General features: G+C 39.4%; 1 protein-coding gene across 1 annotated transcript in view; it reads left to right on the top strand.

Moving 5' to 3' along the window:
- Positions 1–6,928: 6,928 nt before the first annotated feature.
- HGF (hepatocyte growth factor) overlaps positions 6,929–22,915 on the top strand; it is a 56,027-nt gene continuing 40,040 nt past the window's right edge. The window contains exons 1-3 of the mRNA XM_026052201.1: positions 6,929–6,980; positions 7,663–7,818; positions 19,145–19,346. Of these exons, the coding sequence (XP_025907986.1) occupies positions 6,929–6,980; positions 7,663–7,818; positions 19,145–19,346 (410 nt within the window). The remainder of the gene's footprint in view (positions 6,981–7,662; positions 7,819–19,144; positions 19,347–22,915) is intronic.

Here is a 22,915-nt window from a genome sequence, read left to right as displayed (position 1 = left end):
GGAAAGGAAAGGAAAGGAAAGGAAAGGAAAGGAAAGGAAAGGAAAGGAAAGGAAAGGAAAGGAAAGGAAAGGAAAGGAAAGGAAAGGAAAGGAAACTTAGTGTTTACGTAATGTGGGGATCGGCTACTTAGTGAGCATAGATACCCTAGTTCTGAGATATGGAATAATAAGAATAACATTAAGAAAAGAGTGAGAATTGTTTAAAGGTCCAACAAACATAGAGGAATTACACTGTTCTCAGTTTCATTTCCATGCTGTCATATCAGTACCTGTGGATCTTTAAGGGAGAAAGAACTGTTTAGAAAAAAAGGTTTCTCTTTGATATACAAAGAAATTGAAACGGCTCAAAAATCCAGCAGTTTGCTCTGGTCTTCCTTTGAGAGTTCCTGTCCTGATTCTGCAGCCACACGTCTCTTTTCCCTACTTGACTATTTTCCAGAAGTTGCAGCACAAAGCTCATGTCCCAAACATAGAGACTTTGGTTCAAATAAAAGTGCCCAACAGTTTGTTCTTGAAAAGAATTCAAGCTGAGATCCCTTCTCGGATAACATCTTTTTGGATGGCTTGGCAAACCTTCTGTCCCGGGGGTTACTAACCTTAAATCAGGAGAGATCAGTGCTTTATGGACATCCACTCTGAGCTCTTTTTGTTGTTGTTTGTGCTTTCTCCAGGCTGCTCTTAATATGCCCTTTTGTCTGAGAGATTGCAAGGAAAGTGATGAATCCTCTATTCAGGTTTCTTTGTAAMATATTTAGCAGCACCCTGGGTAGAAATTTTGCTCTTTGATATGAAATCCTAGAGAACTTACTTGTGACAAGTAAGTTCTGGAAGTCTTCAGCCTCTGGAATTCAGAGGCCTAATGCTTTCATGTCTGTGTTTTCCAACTGCCCAAGGCATTCCATAATGTACAACTCACAGCCAAAGTCCAGCTTAATTCTACTGTTTGCTTCTCTAAAAATAATGGAAATAATACATTTTAAATTTTCTATCAGTTTGAGAGGTATTAACAGTAATTTTTTATTGCAACACTTCAATATRTTGAAACTCAGTGCCTCATTATTTTAAATCTCAGTGGAGATTTTAATAGGGTCTTTTCAGCATATCTCTCACTGATGTTTCCTGGAGAGAAGCATCATATTGGAATACAAGGACTCTTTGCTATCTGTCAGCTATTCCACATCCTGTATGCATGTTAGACCTGTTGTAAAGTTTTCTTCTGAACAAAGTACAACTTAAGCTGAACAAACCAATATATGGATTTACATTAATACTATTGCACTATTTCAGTCAAAATTGCTGGAAATCTTCTTGGAGAAAAGCATTTCTTTTAAGAAAAATATTTCCATATATGATTGAAAATTATGTTTTGATTTGAAATTATTCACATCTTTAAAATACATTGCTGAAAAAAAATGCTGCATGAAAACTTTTTTTTTTTTTTAAATTGGGATCTAATAATTAAAAATACCTGAGAAATCTGAAAAAAAATTGATTTTTTTTGTCCCTGATTTTATCATTTGATAAAATCATATCATTTGATAAAATCAGCTTTTATTTTTAAGCTGATGTAAGGAAAATTAGTTTGTGAAGGTGTATTGTATGTGGTTTGTATTTAAGTATTCTCTGTTAAAGTTTCAGTATAAAGCTTCCTACACTTTCAAGATCATATATTTACAAATCTTGGCTCAAGTACTGAAATCCTGAAACTATTTTAAAAAGCAGGGGATTTTGAAATCAGTGGATATTTTCTTAAACGTTGAATATTTTGGGTTCCCAGTGTCAAGCTTACCCAACAGGGATATTGAATAGAAAGACACTTAAAAATACATGTAAAGAAATAATTTTCCTTAGATTATCACTTGGCTTCATAAACTTCATAATTTCAAAAGAATGTAGGCTTTCTGAGTAAAATAAAATAGAATGAAATGAAATGAAATGAAATGAAATGAAATGAAATGAAATGAAATGAAATGAAATGAAATGAACAAAATACAGCCGGAAATAAAAGCAGACCTGTAGAGAGAGTGATACCCACAGATGTATATGGCCACACACTCAATTTTCAACCTACATCATCATGGAGAATATGCTTTCTAGTAAGCAGGACAAAACATGTTTCCATTTGTTAAAAAAATGAAATGCTTATGGAGAAACACAAATATGTGCATATTTGAATAGTTAAATAATATAGAGAACAACTATCCACAGGGAAGTAACTCAGTAACTATGGCATGTAAATTAAGGGCTTCTGAGGATATTGCTTCATATGAAATATATTCAGCTTCTGTTTACTTTTTTCTAGTGACCAATACCGCAACTTGATTTTTGTAGATAAAGGTCAAAGAGAGGTTCATTTATTCTAGCACTCTTGCACAAAATAATCTATTATGAAGACTTTTTGCAGATCAAATTAGGCCCTGAATAATACAGGCAAAGTATGTAAGAATATATTTAACGATAATGTTAATGATGTTTATTCTTTCAAAATTGTCTTGGCCTTGCAGAGAAGAAGTGGAAACAAAGAAACAAATTTAAACAAAAAGTTTAAAGTCCTCTGCCAATATATGTAAACTCTGAACATGCACAAGGAGCAGTTTTGCTGAACAGTATGAGTGTTTTTTTTTCTTTCTAGGGCAGAAAGGTCTAAAGGTGTCTCTAAAACATATAGCCACAATGTAGTACGCTCCAAATAACCTCACATTGACGTTAATGGGAGGTTTTTTTTTTTTTTTAAATGGTTTTGCATGTGACTGTCCGAAGGATTTGATTTCCTGTAAATAAAGGATTTAGGAGTTGAAAAGACTGGAAATTTGGTGGGGTGTTTCCTCCCAACAGCAACATGGTGTATATGGATTCTTGCATTTCAGTATATTTTTTTCAATAACATTGGAAACAGTCTTTTCCACACTAATCTTGAGGGACCGTGTTATCATAGGCTGCTGTGGAGTGCTGGGCCATAAATGGCTAAAATAGCTTTTACACCAGAAATTAAGAATTGGCTTTTTATCTTATCTGTTCTTATTTAGCATATAATGTATTTTTTTAAGCAGTTATAATATGTCTTAGACAGGAAATGATAAAGGTTTAATCTAAGTAAATGATGAACCTTGAATTACTTAAGCAGTTTTTAGAGCACAGAGGCACAAGTCTAGGTGCAGAGAGAAAGGTGAATTCAGGATRGAACTTAATATGATCTTTTCACCTGAATTCACATCTCTTTTTAACCTGGGCAACTTTGAACCCATACCTGTCATTTCCCAGGAGCATGAATATAGTATGAGGTGATTATTTGGTTTGTTAAACATTTCATATGATTTTGCAGCGTTTGTGCCAGAGGGTGCTTAGGCAAGGTGCAAAGCCTCTTCACAAAAGCCTCTTTGAGGGCAGAACAAAATCAAGCTCTATGGCTTCAAGTCAAGCCATATCACGCCTTATGCCTGCAAATCCAGATAATAGTCTGCTAGCCCAAATGATAGCCCTGACCCATTTTTATTTATAAATTATGAGGCAGGCTGAAGGAATAGGAAGATCTTTTATAAGCTGAGCACCTTAGGCAGTTAAATCCCTGTGGGGCTTTATCTATGACTCCAGCTTTGTGGAGGGGACTATCTCTGAACTGGAGGTCGATGCCTCCATCTGAGAGGGGAAGTGACTTGCCTTCATCCTCGTGCTCCCCTGCAGGCTAATCCCTAAAAATCCCCATTGGAGGTGCCAAACTCTCCCCGCTCACTATGTGGGAGAGTGAACACTTGGCTGGCGTGGTGGATTCACCCTCCGGGACCAGCAGCTCGCTGCAACATTTAGCATGATGACATGTAAAGTCTTTTTGGCTGAATCTGAAATGATGGGCTCTGGGGAGCTTTCGAGCTTCTGCATTCAACCAGACACATCAATCCCTGCCCTAGGATCTCTTCATCCTCTTCTTCCCTCTCTTCCTTTTTGCCTCCCTGCTAGCTGCCTCCATGTCTGCATGGAGCAACCAGCGATGGCTGGAAAGGGGCCAGGCTCCAGCCACAGCTCCAACCATCTCCAGAGGCATAAAGACTTGCCGTATGTTGTAACCTGCTCTCATTGCTCTGCTTTGGTTCATGTTTTGGTCTCCTTTGGTCTCAGTTTAGCAGCTGAAGGAAGATTTTGGTACAGTGCAACATCTCCTGATCCAGTCTTTCCTCTTCCTAGTTCCAAGTTTAGTTTATAGTAAGACAATAAAAATATATTCCTGCTTGAAAAGTGAAGTAGCATTGCTTGGTTTAACTTTGACTTCTTGAGCAACTTGAGACTTATTTGTATCAGTGATCTCAGTATTGAAAAATAATTATTGCGTGATTATTTTATTAGGCTTAATGTCCAGCAAGACTGTAACAGAGGAGTGTTGCACGGACTGAGGGAGGCAGGAGTTTGAAGGGTTGATTTGAAACATGAGAGGTGATTCATGCAACAGATGTTGATGCCTTTAGAAAAGTTCTCCTTTATAGATAGCTGGGACTCACTCTTACTCTGTGTATGTGTGAGTGTGTGTTTGTGAAGATTGCTGCCAAAACTGTAAATATCTAGCATTTCTGAATTGCAAGCTACATCTGAAAAATACATCTAAGTGTGGTTATGGTCAGAAAAGGGAATACAAAAATAGCAGTTTCTGTGTATTTGGTCATGTCTGCTTACTTTTCCAACCAAAATAAAGCTTTTTAAACTTTTACTCGGGCAGGCAGTCCAGAGCCAATACATCGTTGTTAAAGTGTGCAGTTAACTCTTTTCTTCTTAGATATTGTCTGCAGGAATGTTATGCTACTTTCCCAGTGCAGCGCCACACTGATTTGAAAGTCAGGTTATCAAGATCAGTTTGCAAAACTGCCAAGAAAAATAGAAGCCAAACCAAGCCAAACCAGAAAAGGTCAGCAATGAAAAAAGGAACCTTAAGCCCCAAAAAGAGAAAAAGAGAAAGAGATTTATAGGTCTGAAAGCATGCCCTCAGGAGGTCAAAAACAATAACAGAATAGTCTTGCATAAGCCCTACAACTTTTGGTTATCTTATTTAACTCTTCTTTTCTTTTCCTTTTTTTTTTTTTTTTTTTTTTTTTTTTTTTTAAATTTCTCTGTTTGGAGACTGCAACTTGATATGAGAATCTTCTAGTCCAAATAGGCACGAAATGCATTTTTTTCCAGCCTTTGTATTAAATTCCATTTCAAGGTAAAGATTGATTGAAGTAAAATATCATGCTTCAGTTCTAAAATACATGAGGCAGGAAGACAGAGAAAAAGGATCAGACTACATTTCCCTGTATATGATGTGGGACCAAAGGGCAATGTCAGTTCCCAGATCCAGTTGCAAGGCTTCCCAGATCCAGTTGCATAGGAAGATAGGCAGGCAAAAGCCCCTTTCCCCTTTCTAATCTCCCTCTGTTCCTTGTCCCCCACTCCCTGTGGAGTTTTCACTGCAGGGAAATACTTAGTAGGGCACATGTAAGAGGTGGCAGTGTCCTCCTGCATGTCCCCAAAATGGACAAGTGCATCAGCAGCACTATGGCATTGCACCTGCCCTGCATATCACACGCAATCAAGGAAGTTCATGCCAGAGGCTTGAGCTYTCAGGCAGAACTGCAAGTACTTCATGAATAATACACAGGAATATGTATTAATAGTAGGAATCCATACAGCAAAATATTTTCTCCATTAAGGAGCATCCTATTCTTCATGAAGTACATTAAAAAAATTCTCAAAATTCAAGAGAAATCTGATTACTAAGTGGCCACTAAGTAGTGGCAAAAACAAACAAACAAATAACCCAAAACCCCACAAACCCTAGTTGACTTTAATAGTGCATGATTTTGTGCTTTGTAAAAAAAAAAAAAAATCTGAAAGGTCACTGGTCACATGCATGGACACCAAGTCAAATGCATCTGGTCTAACAGAATGTGGCTATTTTGGGCTTAGCTCGATGTTATGATTATTTTGTTGTTTGTTACTTTTATCTATGTCTGTCTTAAAGAGASAGAATAACAGAGAAAACCTGAAAAAAACAAGAAATCTAGAGCAAAAAAAAAGGAGATAAAGAAATCTATCAGCTGCAGCAAACAGTGATCTCACACAAGGTCACTGGTCAGTAATACATTTTCTCTGTTCTCAGATTGTGCCTCTCTAAAGAACCCCAGTAAGCAGAATTTTATTTTGAGAGAAGAACAACACAAAATGTACAAATAATTTTCATTCTGCACATTTCCATTTTTTTTTCCATTTAAATGTCTTTTTCCCCAAAATGTTCAACATTCAAAATATATTGATTGCAGTGTCTCTCAACATCTTTATGTCTCTTTTCTTTCACTTGCCAAGACAGCAATTCCAATGTAGGAATTTCATGTTTTCCATTTTTAAGAAAACATTTGCTCAAAGGGGTTGCTCAAAGGAGTATCCAGCAGCCTGGACAGTAGGCATGGGCAAAGGAGGCATGTCTAGGGAGCTGTGCTTTCACTCATGTGGCATGGGGCCATGTGCAGTTTTATTCACGGAAAATGGAGGGAATTATGGTTTCCTGCTGCATGTATTGCTACACATAGGCCATAGGGAGCAGGTGCATGCTTAGCACAAAGGAATAATTTAAAATTATGATGGAACTTTTGCTAAAGTGATTCTTTTTGTACACTTGTATGTCATGAAGGCCACTCGTCTGACTTTAAACCAACGCTGATGCCATTTCTTCCATGAAGTTCAGATGCAGACACAGGAAGAGCAGGCGCTGCTTCGGCCTCAAGTTGGTCTCCGCCAAGCGACGCCGGTCCAGCTGATACTTGACCTTTAGATTCCCTCGGGGTTGCCAGAGTTTTAGGGAAGTGGCACTTGTCAGACAGCCAGAAAGTGTGATGGACAGGACGGGCTGCCAGCTGGGGGCGATGGGGATGCGAGAACATGTGCAGGACAGGGTGCAGGGTGGGTGATGGGAAACACTCTTCCTGGTTGGAGGGATGATGAGTTTCCTGGAACAGGTGGTAAGTGGCAAGGGGAGCCCAGGGCTGCTGCTCCTSGCTGCAGAGAGGTGTGTGTGTGTGGTGGGGTGGATGGAGCAAGGAGCTCCATGGATGGCTGGAGCAGGATGAAAAAGGGATGTTTGGAGTGGGATGATCCAGGGAAGGCTAGAGCAGGATGATTCAGAGGTGGTCAGTGATAAAGGGGCARCCAGAACAGGGTGATCATCCAGGGATGCATGAAGTAGTGTGATCCAGGAATAGATGGAGCAGAGTGATCTGTGGGTGGACGAAGGAGGGCAGTATTGGGGTGATCAGGGAAGTGGTGTGATCTGGGGGTGGCTGGAGCAGGATCATCCAGAGGTGGCCAGAGCAGGGTGATCTGGGGGTGGTTGACACAGGATGATCCAGGGGTGGTCAGAGCTGGGTTATAAGGACATGGTAGCAGCAGGATGATCTGGTGGTGGCCGGCGCAGGACCATGTGGGCTGGCGGGGGCCGGAGCCCCCTCCCTGGCTGCAGGGCGGGAAAGGAGGCAGCTTCTGCTCCGTGCTGGGGAGGGGAGGGCGAGAGGAGGCAGCGAGGGGATGTTGTTAAACAGTTTCTTACCGTAAGAGGGAGTTGGGACCCAGATCTTTCCAGTTAATCACACAACAAACTTAGATCATCGCAATAAAAAGCAGCGCGGCTCTCCCTGCCTCCTCTAGTGACCGCCCGGGCGCGGGGTCCTCCCGAGGAGCCATCTCCGCTCGCGCTGCCGCCAGCCGCCGGGGGGGCCAGCGGCACCATGCGGGCCACCAAACTCCTGCCAGCCTTGCTGCTCCACCAGCTGCTGCTGCTGCCCATGGCCATCCCTCCGGCAGGTTAGTGCTCCTGTCACCTCGCTGGGGACCCGCCGCCCGCCTCGCGGCCGCCTCACCCCGTGTCCCCCCCGCCGGGGCACGCCGAGGGCATCGGGACCCGCTGGAAGCGGCAGGGACGGGTCGGGGGGACATGGGAGCTACCTGCGCGGAGCGGAGCGCGGAGCGGCGGGGAGGATCCGCGCGACCCGGGCGCGAGGAGCGCCCCGGCTCCAGCGCCGGCGCTGCCACCTGCGCGGCGCGCACGGCCAAGTTTCCGCGGGCGCGCAGGGCAGCGCGGCCGGGCTGTCCCCGCGGCCCCCCGCCCGCCGCGGGGGTCCCCGGCCGCGCAGCCCCGGCAGGCGGAGAGGGCAGTTGCAGCGGTGCCCAGAGGTGCTGCCGGCCCCTGCCAGGGCACGGGGGAGCATCTGCCCCTCGTTTGCAAGCGACAGCATAAATGCTAAATTACCTAAGATGACAAGGACTACCCGCAGCACATAATAGTGTGTCGTGGTAGGGAATGTGCTTGCTGAAGCTTAGCTGCATGACCATACTATTTCCAGGCTGAAATAATATGTAGTTTCTTTAGAGGTTCCTGATGAAATCCGTCGGGGGGGGAACAGACAATAAGTAATCAACTGCTGGAAGCTCTTTAGCTGAATTTGTTTCCTGAACTGTCCCCCTTAGACTGGATATCTGAGGAGATAGCTCTGTATTTCTGTTGGTCCTCTGGGGAGATGTCTGAGGAAATAAAAGTTTGCAAAGGTTTCTACAAACTTTTCCTTCCTTTCGCCAACGTAGTTTCGGTCAGACCTTTGCACAAAGAAACAAAAGACAGTCACAATGGAGGGAAAGGATGTGCCAGGAGGGACAGAGAGACAGTGGCCAGAGCTAGGGCAGGCACATGTGGTGCCCAGCACCTTGGGACAAAGTCTGAAGCATCCAGCGCTGTGTGTGGCAACGAAGGTCAATGGTTTCAAAGAAATAGATGCACTTTCTAGTTAGAACATCATTATTTTGAAGCATGATTTAGGAATATTTTGTGATCTGAGCAAGGAAATGAAAAAAAAAAAAGAAAATGAGAGCAGCATCACAGGTAGCAAAACTTGTCCTTTTTCTTCTACAGTAGGAGTGTGTTTTTGTAAGATGCTGAACATCTTATAAGAGTCTCTGTGTTCAGTCTGCTCTCACAAATGTAGTTTTCTGGGACATTCTTGGCAGGTGATGTGGAGATACATTATGCTAATATTCTTTTCTGAACTCCTTTTCCATGTATATTGTGATTTCCATTTTATGGACTTTGACCTCTTTGAAAAGTGATGACTAGAACTGGCTAGGAATTTTCTGAGGAAATGTGCTTTTTTTTTCTTTTTTTTTCTTTTTTTTTTTYTTTTAAGTGGAAAGTGCTGATCCATCAAAACTTTTCACAGAAATAACTCCTTTTGAACAGAAAATTTCTTTGGCATGGTTCCCCCAAATCCAATGAAAGACAGATTTCCAGCAAGAGGTGTTTACAGTAGCTTGGGGTAAGGATACTGGAAGACCCTCACCTAGGATGGAGACTCATCAAATGATGAGCTAGTTTATAAAAGGTAGAGCAAAATGCCAAAACTTTCTTAGCTTGTTGGAGCTTAGTACAATATTTAGATATTCAGTGGTCCAAAGAGGCAGGAACTGGTGTAGAGCYTGCTTCATAAGAAGTTAAGTCATGCATAATCTCTTGGAGGTCTTGAATGAAAGAAAATCTTTGTTCTCCTATAGTCATAAGCTCTTAATTTTATAGGTTTAGACTGTAGTTTCCCAAGCTCAATGAATGTTTAATCTGATATTCCAGTAGCACATATTGAGCGACAGTCTCACCACCTGCAGGATCAGTTGACTGAGGGTCTACTGATGGCTATGGGGCTACTATAGGCTGTTGAGATGGTTCAGCAGGATGGTTCTTAATGACGTGAAGGCAAATGAGGTTTCTTCAGATTTTCTCACAGATTAGGATTCTTGCTTTATGGACAACTTTTACAGTTTCATGGAAACACTCCTCTTCAAACATTTCCTCCCTTATCCACCTTAATCAATCAATTAAGCCTTGTGGTCAAGGTAATCAATTTTGCCTTGTGGTCAAAAAAGATGCTTCTTACCACACACATTGTGTTTATCTTGTTTTTTAAAAATATAATCTTAAACAGAAATGTCTGTGTTTGTATAACATGGCAAAAGGAAGTTATACCATCTATTTCTGAAAATATATTGACTGCTTTTGAAACAAATATGGTATCCTTTAAAACCAATTTTGAGTTGTTTTTACTAGGGTATTTTTGAGAAAATTTGCACCTTTCCAAAATATGTCTATTATTTAMTTATTTATTATTATTATTTTATATGTGATAAAAATAAGCCAAAAGATTCTTTGATATTCTTAGTATTGAGTATTCTTACAAAGTATCTCTTTAATAATGTTAATCAAGCTAGATTGAAGCTGACTTTTTTTATGAAAACAAAAAGTAGACTGACATAGTGCAAAAGAATAAATTTATATCACTATCTTTTTTTCATGAAAAGACTGTCAGCCAAGTGTGTTTCTTTAGTCAAACTTATCACTGTAGTTTAGATGATTTGAAGCAGTTGCTAATGAAGATGTTGCAGTTGCATTTAGTTCTTTTAAATAAAAATATTAACATCTAACACCCATAATCGATGCATGAAATGCTATATATTCCCGAGTTCTGCATAGCATAGCTATGAATACTTTAAAAGTTCGATGTGAGCTATACTTCCCCATCCCAGCTGTAGATAATCATTATACTCTATACTGTCAACAATGCAAAGTGATACGCTGCCAATTGGAAGACTCTATTCCTTCTGTTTAATGGAATCCTTTTGGTGTGCAGTGCCAAGGGCTGCTTGTTTTTCTCTTGTATGTAATTCAGCACTTACCCTTCTTAACAGATTTTCTGTTTCTATTAATGCCATTTTCATAAGTAATGTAGCGGGAGAACACAGAGTTGAAAGACATGAGATTAAAATGTTGCATAAAACTCTGGAAAATTGTGCACCAAAGTCAAAGGCAGGAAAGCCTCTTATTGGAGGAGCTCATCTGTCATTATTGTAATACTTCAACTGAGGCCAGAGTTGGATGAGAAAAGCGCATTTTCCCTCAGAGGGCCTAATATCTCCCCTTGGATCTCCATGCTGAACAGCACAGTTTGTCACTTCAGCATTCCGGACCTTCCCAAAGAGCGCAAGGGTAGATGTGAATGGGGGATAACCAGGCCGCTTGACTGGTWAAAGTTTTCAACGGAGAGGAAAGGCCTGCTGTCCACATTTTGTAATTGCTCATCTTGGACGGGGCAGGGAGTTTCATGTTTTCCCTATTAGTCATGAGGTGYGGGATCAACGGCAACGGCAACACGAGGAGATGAAAGCATCGACCTACTGGCTTGCTGGGGAAGCAGAAATGTTAGTGGTGAGATTGCCTTGCTGCAAAGGGGAGCAAGGTTTGTACTTCACAATGRAAGTAGGCCAACTACAGAACATTGGGAAGGAAGTCATCCTCACCTTACTCTGTCGTCTTGRTGGCAGGGGGTAATAGAGCTGTTGTATGGAATAGAGCTAGTGTATGGAATGACGTATGGAGTGAGGAGTCTGCTTCAGAGTTGTCACATGGCGAGGCAAAATCCAGCCGTTAATTGGTTTGGTCCCCTAACCGTTTGATGGGTCAGATCATACTTTGTCTTAAGCATCCGTCTGGGGTCTGACTGCCCCCTGTGCCTGTCCTCTCCGTCTGTGCCTCCTTTCCTCCCTTGGCACCACTACATTTATTGGTGCATAAAACAAGTAGCAAGACTATCGTTGATCTGGTTGTTTTGTGCCCTTCACAATTTACTCCTCTGGGCTCTGCAGGCTTCAAGCCCTGCTTGTGTTGGAGGAGGCACCACGTGGGACAACGCTGCAGTGTGAAATAGCAGGGCTTGACTTCTAATGCAAAATGTATAAGGGTACAATCCTCACAAGGGAAGAACTTTTCAATAATTTAGCCAGAGGTTAGATGCAGCAAGGCAGCCTACAAAGTGCACAACATTTGCTTCTGCCAACGGTCCCAGCATGTCCTTTTCCCAGATAACCTTGTCCTGGATGAAGAAGAGTTGTGCTTTTGCATCTACTGCCCATTTTTAGAATGCATTGTCAATTGTTAGAGTTATCTTTAGTTTCTTGAGCCTTCATGCTGAGGAGAGGAGAGGGTTACAAAGAAAAGACTTAGCAAAAATGTTAAGTTGGGTCTGAAATAAAGTCTTTGCAGCTGCTAATGAAGGGCATGCAAGTATATGTGTGTGTGGTAATACACAATGTAAAACATAAGGGGAACATCTATTTGCACTTCCTGCATCTGCTCAACAACTGGGCTGAATATCATTGTAAAATAAGGAAAAAAAAAAAAACAAAAATACAATATATATTTCACAATATATATTTCACATAGGTTTTTTTTTTTTTTTTTTTTTTTTAAAGTAGATTTTTGCATGATGACTCTTTGGCCAAAAAAATAATTTCCAGAAATTCAAATAATCGCATAATCCTGATATCTTTCTGGGAAGCTATTTAATTGTGACAAACTAGAGATTCAGAATTCATCTTTGTGTAGCTGGTTTTGTTTTTCTGACTTTTCATCGATACAGCTGACTGCAGTTTTTAAGGATATGGTTGGTAAACTTCTTTCACGCCAAATTATTATTCTGTATAAATAACTGCATTAAACTTAATCTGGCGTCTAAGTCTATTCAATCTACAAAGTTCTTTTCTTGGACACATTTCAGAATTGTTGCGGTTTCTTATTATATTGGTCTCTTTTTTTCCTTTCCTTCCTTTGGTTTTTTTTTTTTTTTTTTTTTTTCATCAAATGAGAAGTCATTTGGAAAGGATGTTCACCTTTTTACACTCTAACCAGATATTCAGGAATCTGTGCATTTCTGATACTGAAACAAACATAAGGAGAAGTTACTTAAATTAAATGAAAGTAAGTTAAAGGTACTGAGCGTGTTTTTTCCTTTACCAAAGTAACTCCTGCTAGAACTTATTTTAGAAGAGAAAAAATGTCCTGAATATATTTGCTAAAAATGACGTGCCAGCTGTTCTCTTAGATAGCTATACTTTCATGATCTGAATAATGACCGTTATATCAAGACTCACCTTTAGTAGTTTTCCTTCCAYTGCTGTGACTATACTGTTAACTTAAGCATCTGGTGTCTGAAACCGTTTAGTAGCGTGTACTTTTGCCATCTGGACAAGTTTGTTTTTTTCTTAATGAAGCCAGTGTATTTACAGTGTCAGACTGAGGCCTGTACTGAAATACAGTTTAGCCTTGCTGATTTATATGCTTTGAAAACTATTGTCCTGGAGATGCAGTATTGTGTTAACTAAGAGTGACCCTTGAACCATATTTTATAGACAGATTAGATACCTCACTGCATTTACGCTGMTTCACATAGTGCAGAACAAGCATGCACAGCACTCTGCATTGCTTCAAACACTATTCAATAACTTTTCCTCTTACACAAGGTTGACCAAATACATTTATTCTGTGCATATAATTAAACAAACTCTGTTTATTATTTTAACTTTAAATTGTCATTATTTAGCACAAGATGACTGTTCAGCTGCCATATCTCGTTTGAAATATGCTTTACAACATTGTGATAATCCACATTTTTGAAGATTTTTGCTTTATGCAATTTATTAAGATCTAGCAAATGCTTTTTTTTTTTTTTTTTTTCCCCCTTCAGATGAAACTTATGAATGTGTTAGCTTGGGTTTCCCTAGCAAAAAATGAGTGGCATGTTTTCTGATAATATGCTTACTGTTTTACAGTGTTAACCTGCATTTTCTTGCATTTATTTCAAATGTATTTAGTCATTTTTTTTCCTCTGAAGGTTTTTCATATGTTGGTAGATTTCTAATCTCTCTCTCTTTTTTTTTTTCCCAGTAAGCTTTAAATCAGACAAAATTCAACTGTAGTGTTTCTTTTTTTTTTTCTTTTTTTTTTTCCCATCTCATTTGGGAAATTAAGTTTACTTTGGCTTGTAGTGATGATTGTTCTATGTAAAATTAAGTGAATATCTAATCTCATTTTGACCTGACCTGACTATCAGTTATAACACAAATAATTCAATCTCTAATTAGCCCATCTGTTAATTGTTCAAGGTCAAGTGACTTCATTTCATTACAATCATAGTGTGAAATATTAAACAAAAGTCTAAAGTGGTAACTGGTATTCAGGAAAGGGACTGTGCCTTTYATATTCTTATATGACTGAAAATTTCCAAAGTACTTGTATTGCTTCATATAACTGTTTTTCTTCACAAGAATATAGTTCAATTCTTAGGAGTCTGTGGCTTTCTACAGACAGTGCACAGAGATTTTTCTCTTTCTTTTTTTTTTTTTCCTAATATCACTTGATTTTGGATGTGGTGGTATTACTTGGAAGAACTAAAAATGATTCCTGCAGTTATCTGACAGTTTATTATATTTTAGAAATTTACCTATTGTCTTTTTCTTCTCTGCTTTTTTTTTTTTTTCCCTCAAAGATTTATTTTAGCTCTGGCATTATTCCAAACACGCACAATGCACAGCACTGATATAATTCATATTATCCAATTTTACGTACAATTTATATGTATAGTTTCTCCAAAACTGATCTGATCTGACAGAAAATCAGTCAGTCAGATTTTCTCCAAATCTAACTGACATAAGCAGTTATTTCAGTAAAAGTCTTTCATTGCCCTGGATAGCTGAAAGTGCAACAAAACAAATAAACACTTCAAACACTTCAGAGTTCTAAAAATTATCTGTTATYCAGATTTGTAAATGTAAACAAACAAAATCAGGACATAGGTCTAATACAAAGCTGCTACAAGATTTCTTTGAAGATCTTGACTTAAACATATTTTTGTGTGTTTATTTATCTCCTGATTTGGAAAATTTGGTGCTACATTTTTATGCACATGTGCTGTAAAATAAAGAGGGATTCTTAGAAAGAATGAAATGAGGCTCATGCTGTGTTTCTTTAAGAAAGAGCTAACAGTTGCTTAGACCAGAGTGAAACGTAGAGACCTGATGCATCTCCACTTGGATTCAATAAAAACCCCACAGAGTCTGTGACAAGTCAGTAGAAGTGTAGAGATTAGTCTGGAGGAGATAGCCAGTGCACTCCCATTGTGTTTGGTGAGGTTACAACTCCTAAGTCTAAATAAAAATCTATGTTAAAAAGGCTAGACAAGTGAAGAAAGGAGAAAGGGGTTACTCTATAAGTACATAATGTGAGGTCATTTCATTGTAAAATTTKCATATAGAAAATGCAAAGAGTATTTTGATCTCCTTTTCCTGGACAAAGGTAAGCTTTGGGCTTCTTAATGTCCTGTATGCTATTTTGGTTACCAACACAATGGTATCATTTTGCATATATATATATATATTTTTACTATAGAAGGGGAAATGAAAAAACAAACCCTTTCTGTGGTTTTAATAAGATTTGAGAATCTGAAACTTGACTTTTTTTAGGTATTTCAACTATGAATGGCCTAAAACTATATTTGTATTCCCATGCAGCTTGGTATCAGACCTATTATTTTGTACTAAGCATAAGGTTTCAGCAAGTTGTAATAACCATACCGCAAATGTAATAACATTTTGAATATAGTTTTGAGTAGAGGTTCTAAAATACATTCTAATAATTCCAGTTGTGAGTGATGTGGTCCTGTGGGATCCCAAAGCTCTTTTCTGTGTATGACACAGGACCAGAAGAGAAAAAAGAAAATGACATTGCTGCAATTTTCCCAGCGGTAAAAAAATACCTAGTAAGATTCAAGTACAAAATCCATTACTGATACAAGAGATATTTCTCTTGCTAGTCAGAAAAGTATCTTAATCTCTTGTGATATGGAATATTGTAGGGCATGTTACTCAGTGATTGCTAGTAGACCTGATCTACTTTTGTATAAAATAGTTAAAATCACAGTCAAGCAGCAGCTAGAAGGCAGGTACCTCAACCTCCCAGTGAGTTTCTAACTATAAGGCTGCAGAACGATAATTTTCCTCATCTGTGGTTTTGTGAGAAYTTGCCATAGGCTGGAACTCCTCCAAGAAAAGATGATAAGGGAAATCTTCCCCATCCTGGGGAAGATAAAGAGTATATGTAGACTGGGGCTGTTCCTACCTCATAGTGCACTGGATTATTTTCTATTTGAATCATCTGCTATTATTTGCAATAGTAAACTGAATGTCAGATTAGGAAATCTGACATGATTGCTAAATATGTGAAAAATCAGAAGATATAATCCACAAAATAACCCAGAGTCGTAGCTGATCAAGGTTTAGGAAACTGGAATGAATGACAATCAAAAATTAGCACTATCAGAGCGTGCTGCTTGAGAGTCTTTAATGCAGAACATCTGTAGGGTATTCCTTTATTTAAGAGTTTAATAATAAAAGCACTGAATTTGAATTAAAAAGGAAAACTCAATTATTTTTATTTCTTTTTTGTTGTTGTTGGAATTATACAATTAATGCCTTGCATTATTCTTATGGTTCTAACAGAGTCGCACCAAAGATGCATTTGGCCCTATGCCTTCTGGATTACAGGCAAAGTCATAGAATGTTATTGTTTGAAAACTGAAGTAAATCAGGCTGTTAAGAATTGATAAATGCAAGATCAAACCCATAATCCTCTTTAGACAACTTCTCAGGGAAAAATAAAAAGAGCACAACTGTGACCCATGTTTTTCAGTCTGAACAAAATTACTTGATTTCCTTTTCATCATATTTTTGCCTGATAGCTGATGAGAGCATAAGAGGCTGTTATCATAAGGAATTAAGATAATGATACTTATCAGTGAAGGGGAAATGTTATCATCAGGAACTGGAAGAAAATGCTTTGATATTTCTGTAAAATTTTTACCTCCTTTTCACATAAAAAAAACATGGCTGAGACAAAATAGAAATAACAAAGAAATCCTGTAAGATAAGAGTAAGACATTTATCACAAAAGCTTTATGGAAGGCTTGCTTTTTTGTGGTTGCCTTAAATAGCAGATGCAATATTTATTGCAGCACTTTGGCTCTATCATAGGAACAGAAACAAACAAACAAAAAGATATGTTGCTAATACTTAACACAATAGTTTCCTCCTAATGTTTCCCTACATGTTATGATTCAATTTAGGTGCTTACGCACAATGCTACACTGGAAAACCCTAAAACCCATAGTATGTATCCCTAACACAGCACCATAACTAGCAGCACGCCTTATTTTAATTGAAAGTTTCTTCAAATAGTGATAATAGATTTGGAGATCAATTCATAAATTTATCTTTCTGAAAATGCCTTTACTTTGATCAAACTATGGCCTACTGAGCACAGAGGAGTTGCATGTTCACACTCAGCAGTTTGAAAAAGAGGAGAAAAGGATAGAGCAGAGTTTTTTTCGCATAGTAGCAGATACTCATTCCTGTGATTTGTAATAGCTGAAGCTTGATGAAATCTAATATAAATGCCTTCCATGTATTTTTGGTGTTCTATGGATAACTCAGCACTGAGTGGTGTGATTTAACTGAATCCRGTGAAAAAGTGAGCTCATGTAATGGTAAGGCTGGAAGTTCTGCAAAGAGAAACCCTCAGGTCCTCTTTGGCTTTGCAGTATATACAAGTGTCAGGAAGTCATTCATAGCTGTGGGAAGCTCTTCTACTGCTGCCTTGCAATTCATGGAGTTATTCTGAACATCTGCATAGAGCGTGCCAAGCAAAAATTCACCTAAGGGCTCTTTACACTTGCATGAGGAATTATTTATTCAGGATAATGGAGCGTGAGGTTGAGAATTCATATAATTGCAGAACTCTGGCAGAATTCAATAAATTGATGTTCTGTCATTGCTGTAGAGGTTGTGGAGAAAAATGAAAAGACAGATGTGGAAACTGCTACAGGAAAAGAAGCTATGGAAAATAGTGGCTATTCCCTATTTTATAAATTGGAGAGGAATTAATTCACTTAACTTTATCTGCCTAAATGTATGATCCCTGAGTGAAAAATAGAAACATCTCCAAAGACTATTTTTTTCCTCCTCGTTACTAATCTGTCATTGAACAGGGAGTATCCCCCCTCCAGAGGTACTCATGAGCCTCTGCAGACTGCAGAGAAGTCTGGCCTGTCTCACAGGACACCCAGCACTGAACACTGGGACAATGGATTGGACCCTCAAATTTTGGGAATCAAAATTTCCCACTTAATCAATGGGAAATGCTAAATTTTTGTCTGTTTTCACATACTGATTTGCTGAAAATACACTTTTCATATGAATGCAGTGTTTTCTATTGATTTTCCCAGCGGGGAAACAAAAAGTTTTTTTTGCAGAAGTATTGTGTTTTCTTGCAAAAACGAAAGACCTTTCCTTCTTGCACATTAGCCAACCATATCTAGTCTACCTTCCCTGCTGCAGTTTGTACTGGTCCTTTTGGCAGAGGCTGGGAAATCAGTTATATACTTTCCTTTCCATAGAAATCTCTGCAGCAGTGCACACTGTTACTGCCATATTAGGGTCTCTGTCCCTTCTCATCTTTTTTTTTTTATTTTGAAAATAACTTTACTTGTCATGTAGTGTTTTCTTTGAAATTATTTTACTTCAATCACACCTAGGATGGACACAACACTAACGTTGTGTCTTCAGTGGATCACGGTGGAGACAAGGGATTATTCTGTGCGTCTTCCAGGCTCCAGTTCTGTTCACAAGCCGTGATTAAGAGTTTGCTCTGCTAAGAGCAGTTTATCACATTCTGACAGTGATTCTTTATAATATATAGACCTTTTTCTCTGGAACTGTTGCCTGGTGACTTTTCCATCAGCACTTCTTAGTCTGATTATATCAATCTGAGAACAGAAACTGCACTTGCTTCAGTTGCAAAACACTTTTTGATTTTAACTCCATGTTGCCTTTCTAAAGAAGACTTTTGTCCATCTTTTTCACTTATTTTTTTTTCCCAAATGAAGATTTCTGAGATCCCAGACTTAACCTGATGAATAACAGACATATATTGGGGGATCTTAAATAAATAGAAAAATTTGCCTCTTATACGTTTCTGATATTACAAAGTTCTCTGTTTGGAATGAGTTTTGCTGTATTTCAAAAGAGCCAAGTTTTTGAGAATGAGGATCACCATCCTATTAATTAGTAATCAATTCCCCAGAATACCATCCCCACAAATCAGGTCTTCTCATATTTCTGCTTATGCCTTCTGTGAATTTTACTATGCTTTAGGCATCAATGTTCATTGTATCATGAATGCCATTTTTGTCCATATTCTTCTTTACAGTGTTTGTTTTCTTTTTCTTGTTGACCTTTTTCTCAGAGGGAAAAGGAAAAAGGAGAAATCCTCTTCATGATTTCAAGAAAACAGGAGAGATGATGCTCATTAAAGTAAATAAATCACTGGAAGTAAAAACCAAGCTGTTAAATACCACGGAGCAATGTGCCAAGAGATGCAATAGGAACAAAGGTCTTTCATTCACTTGCAAGTAAGTTATGTATCACTACTATTTTGTGTTTTACTCATAAGACGTATATAACACTCTCTCTGAGTAAATGTCTCTCTATAATTGACATAAGTGGTTTATGTTGAGGACAATCTAAAGKTTGTTGTTTTGGGATTTCTGTGATCATATTCTACCTGTCTGAAGAGTGCCAGTCCTTACTGAAGCCTTTATACGAGCTGTTCTGTCTTCTCAACCTATCTAGTATGTAATCTTTTCTGTAGTATATCTGAAAAAAATGTAGTTGTTTGAAGATGTGGATGACTTGTGCACTGTAGCATGCAATGAACATTTCTGAGATTTTTATATCTCTTATAAATGGTTATTGTTACATATCACAGCTGCAGTATTTCAGCACCACTTCAGGCCATATTCTGTCTTCATGCTTTGCACATTACTCCCACTGAAATCGGTGGGAATTTCACACATGGAATACAGATATAAGCACGGCTGAGTTTCACTGCCAAGTCCTGCAAATGTGATACAATGGAATCAAACCTTTTGGGCTACACAATCATTGCAAATATACGATAGCAGTTCTTCAGCATCTGCTGTCTCTTACGAACACATCATGCAGCTGATTGCTTGTCTGCCCAGTACATATTCTCTAGTATTTTTTTGGAACAAACTGCTATTATTTTTCCGATGTACTAGACTGGAATTAGCCCTCTGGCCTCTCAGTCTGTACCATTAGCAAAAACTGAAAGGACATGAATGCAGGAGGATCTTTGCTTCTGTACTTGTGAGTACTGTGTGAAATGTGAGCCTGATCTTGAAATACATAAAAATTTTGCCACTCACTGCAAAGGGAAGCTAGATTAAATGTTATAACAAAACTCTTCCTAGGCAAAGAAGATCCTCCAGATCCTCTGTCTTTAAGCCTTTAATTCCAGTATTGTGTTACCTAATTTTTCATTTTACCTTGACTACATATTTACATGTGTAAATAATAAGCAGAGTTTACTTGTTACTGTTAGAAATATTTTCCAGGCACTAATATTTTTCACATGGCAAGTGAGTAGGGGATGACTTCTCATCCTATTGGCAGAACTTTCCCTGACATCATTGCCAAGGGGATCAGGTTGTTCCCAATACAGAAAAAGATCCATGAGCTCTGGTGGTCAGCAGTGAGCAGTATTATTAAATAAGGTTTCACAAGATAAAAAGAAAAATTGTGAATGATGCCAAGCATACAACAGTTCTGAATTCCAACATCTGCTTAAGAAAATAGTTTCAAGTCTCTTCTATTGTAGCTGCTCTGGCTGATATATTATATGTTCTGAACATAAAAAGTATCATAGAATCATAGAATCGTTAAAGTTGGAAGGGACCTTTAGAGATCATCTGGTCCAACCCCACTGCACACGCAGGGTCACCTAGAGCATGTGACACAGAATTGCGTCCAAGCGGGTCTTGAAGATCTCCATAGAAGCAGATTCCACAACCTCTCTGGGCAGCCTGTTCCAGTGCTCTGTCACCCTCACTGTTAAGAATTTTTTCCATAAGTTGCTGTGGAACTCTTGATGCTTCAGTTTGTGCCCGTTTCCTCTCGTCCTATCGGTGGCCACCACTGAAAAGTGGCTAGCTCCATCATCCTAAATTCCTCCCTTAAGATATTTATTTACACAGATCAGATCTCCCCTCAGCTTCTTCAGGCTGAACAGGCCCAGCTCTCTCAGCCTTTGCTCATAGGGCAGATGTTCCAGGCCCCTGMTCATCCTGGTAGCCCTGCGCTGGACTCTCTCCAGGATCTCCACATCCCTCTTGTACTGGGGAGCCCAGAACTGGACCCAGTGCTCCAGATATGGCCTCACCAGGGCTGTGTATAGGGGGACGATCACCTACCTTGACCTGCTGGAGATGCTTTTCTTAATGCACATCATGATCCCATTGGCCTTCTTGGCCACTAGGGCACACTACTGCCTCATGGTCAACTTGTTGTCCACCATGATGCTCAAGTCCTTCTCTGCAGAGCTGCTCTCCATAGGGTCAGTCCCCAGCCTGTACTGGTGTCTGGGATTATTCCTACCCAGCTGCAGGACCCTGCACTTGCCCCTGTTGAACTTCATGAGGTTTCTCACTGCCCATTCGGCCAGTTTGTCCAGATCCCTGTGGATGGCAGTGCAGCCTTCTGGGGTATCAGCTACTCCTCCCAGTTTGGTATCATCAGCAAACTTGCTGAGGGCGCGCTCTGTCCCTTCATCCAGGTTATTTCATGAATAAATTGAACAGGACTGGACCGAGTACTGACCCCTGGGGGACACCGCTAAAAACAGGCCTCCAACTGGAATCTGCGCCAGTGATCACAACCCTCTGAGCTCTGCCAATGCACCAGTTATCAATGCACCTCAATGTTCACTCATCTAACCCACACTTCCAGAACTTGCCCAGGAGAATATTGTGAGGGACAGCGTCAAAATCCTTCCTGAAGTTGAGATAGATGACATCCACCATTTTCCCTTCCTCTACCCAGCCAATCATTCCATCATAGAAGGCTATCAGTTAGTCAAGCATTTCCCCTTGGTAAATCCATGCTGACTACTCCTGAGCAACTTCTTGTCCTCCTCATGCTTGGAGGTAACAGCCAGGATGAGCTGTTTCATCCCTTTTCCAGGGATGGAAGTGAGGATGGCTGTCCTGTAGTTGCCTGGGTCCTCCCTCTTGACATTTTTGAAGACTAGCATGACATGTTTCTGTAATTGAAAGAAGATCATGACCCTAGGACCACACACAGATCTCCATGTTCTGTTTATTCCCCATGCCGCATGCATTGGTGTACAGGTATTTCAGGGAAGTAATCAAGCCTATGAATTTCCCAGGAGGGATGAAAGAGAAGACTCTATAGTCATATCTTACATTCATTTCCCCATTTCCATGCTCCCCCTGGATACCTTCTGACTTTGCCTGCATCGCGCTGATTGTCCCATCCATGTAACACTCCCATTCTCCCTTCTTGCTTAGTTTAGGTTAATATGTTATATGTTACAATGTTAGTAGGTTAATATATTCATTGATTTCTCTCTACCTAAATAATAACACAGAAAATCTTTTTTTAATTTTTTTTTTTATTTTGCTATTTTCTTATTTCATTTTTTCTGTTGAGACAGTAACTGTTCATTAAGTGGAAAACTCTCTCTGCCATAATCAATCAATAAAATAATACAGAGGAGCCATGAAGGAATCTGAGAACAGAGTTTGGGAGAATCTTAAAACTTTGGGGAGAATCTTTTAACTGTTCTGCATTGGAGACAGAAAAGAATTCCAAGTCTGACTGCTAATGCTCTGAATTTCATGGTTCTCTCTACATTTTTTTAAAGAGAAAGGCTGGCAGGAGAGTGTAGGGGATTTATTCTAGCCTGAGCTGTCATTATGCAGCAGAACAGGAGAGGTCTTCTGCATCAGGGGGAATTCTTGTGKTTTCCCGTTTGGCCTCAAATGAATTCTCTTGCAACATGTGTAGCTCTTTGATGCTACTGTAAACATATATTTGAYGTGTTCCCTGATGTTTCCCCTTTACTATTAGGATATCCAGTCTTTAACTTCATACCAGTTTA

Source organism: Nothoprocta perdicaria, unplaced genomic scaffold, assembly GCF_003342845.1.
Source record: "Nothoprocta perdicaria isolate Ctin4 unplaced genomic scaffold, notPer1 scaffold_85, whole genome shotgun sequence".
Lineage (NCBI taxonomy): Eukaryota > Metazoa > Chordata > Aves > Tinamiformes > Tinamidae > Nothoprocta > Nothoprocta perdicaria.
The sequence above is the reverse complement of the archived record's forward strand: the minus strand, read 5'-3'. Positions and strand labels throughout refer to the sequence as shown.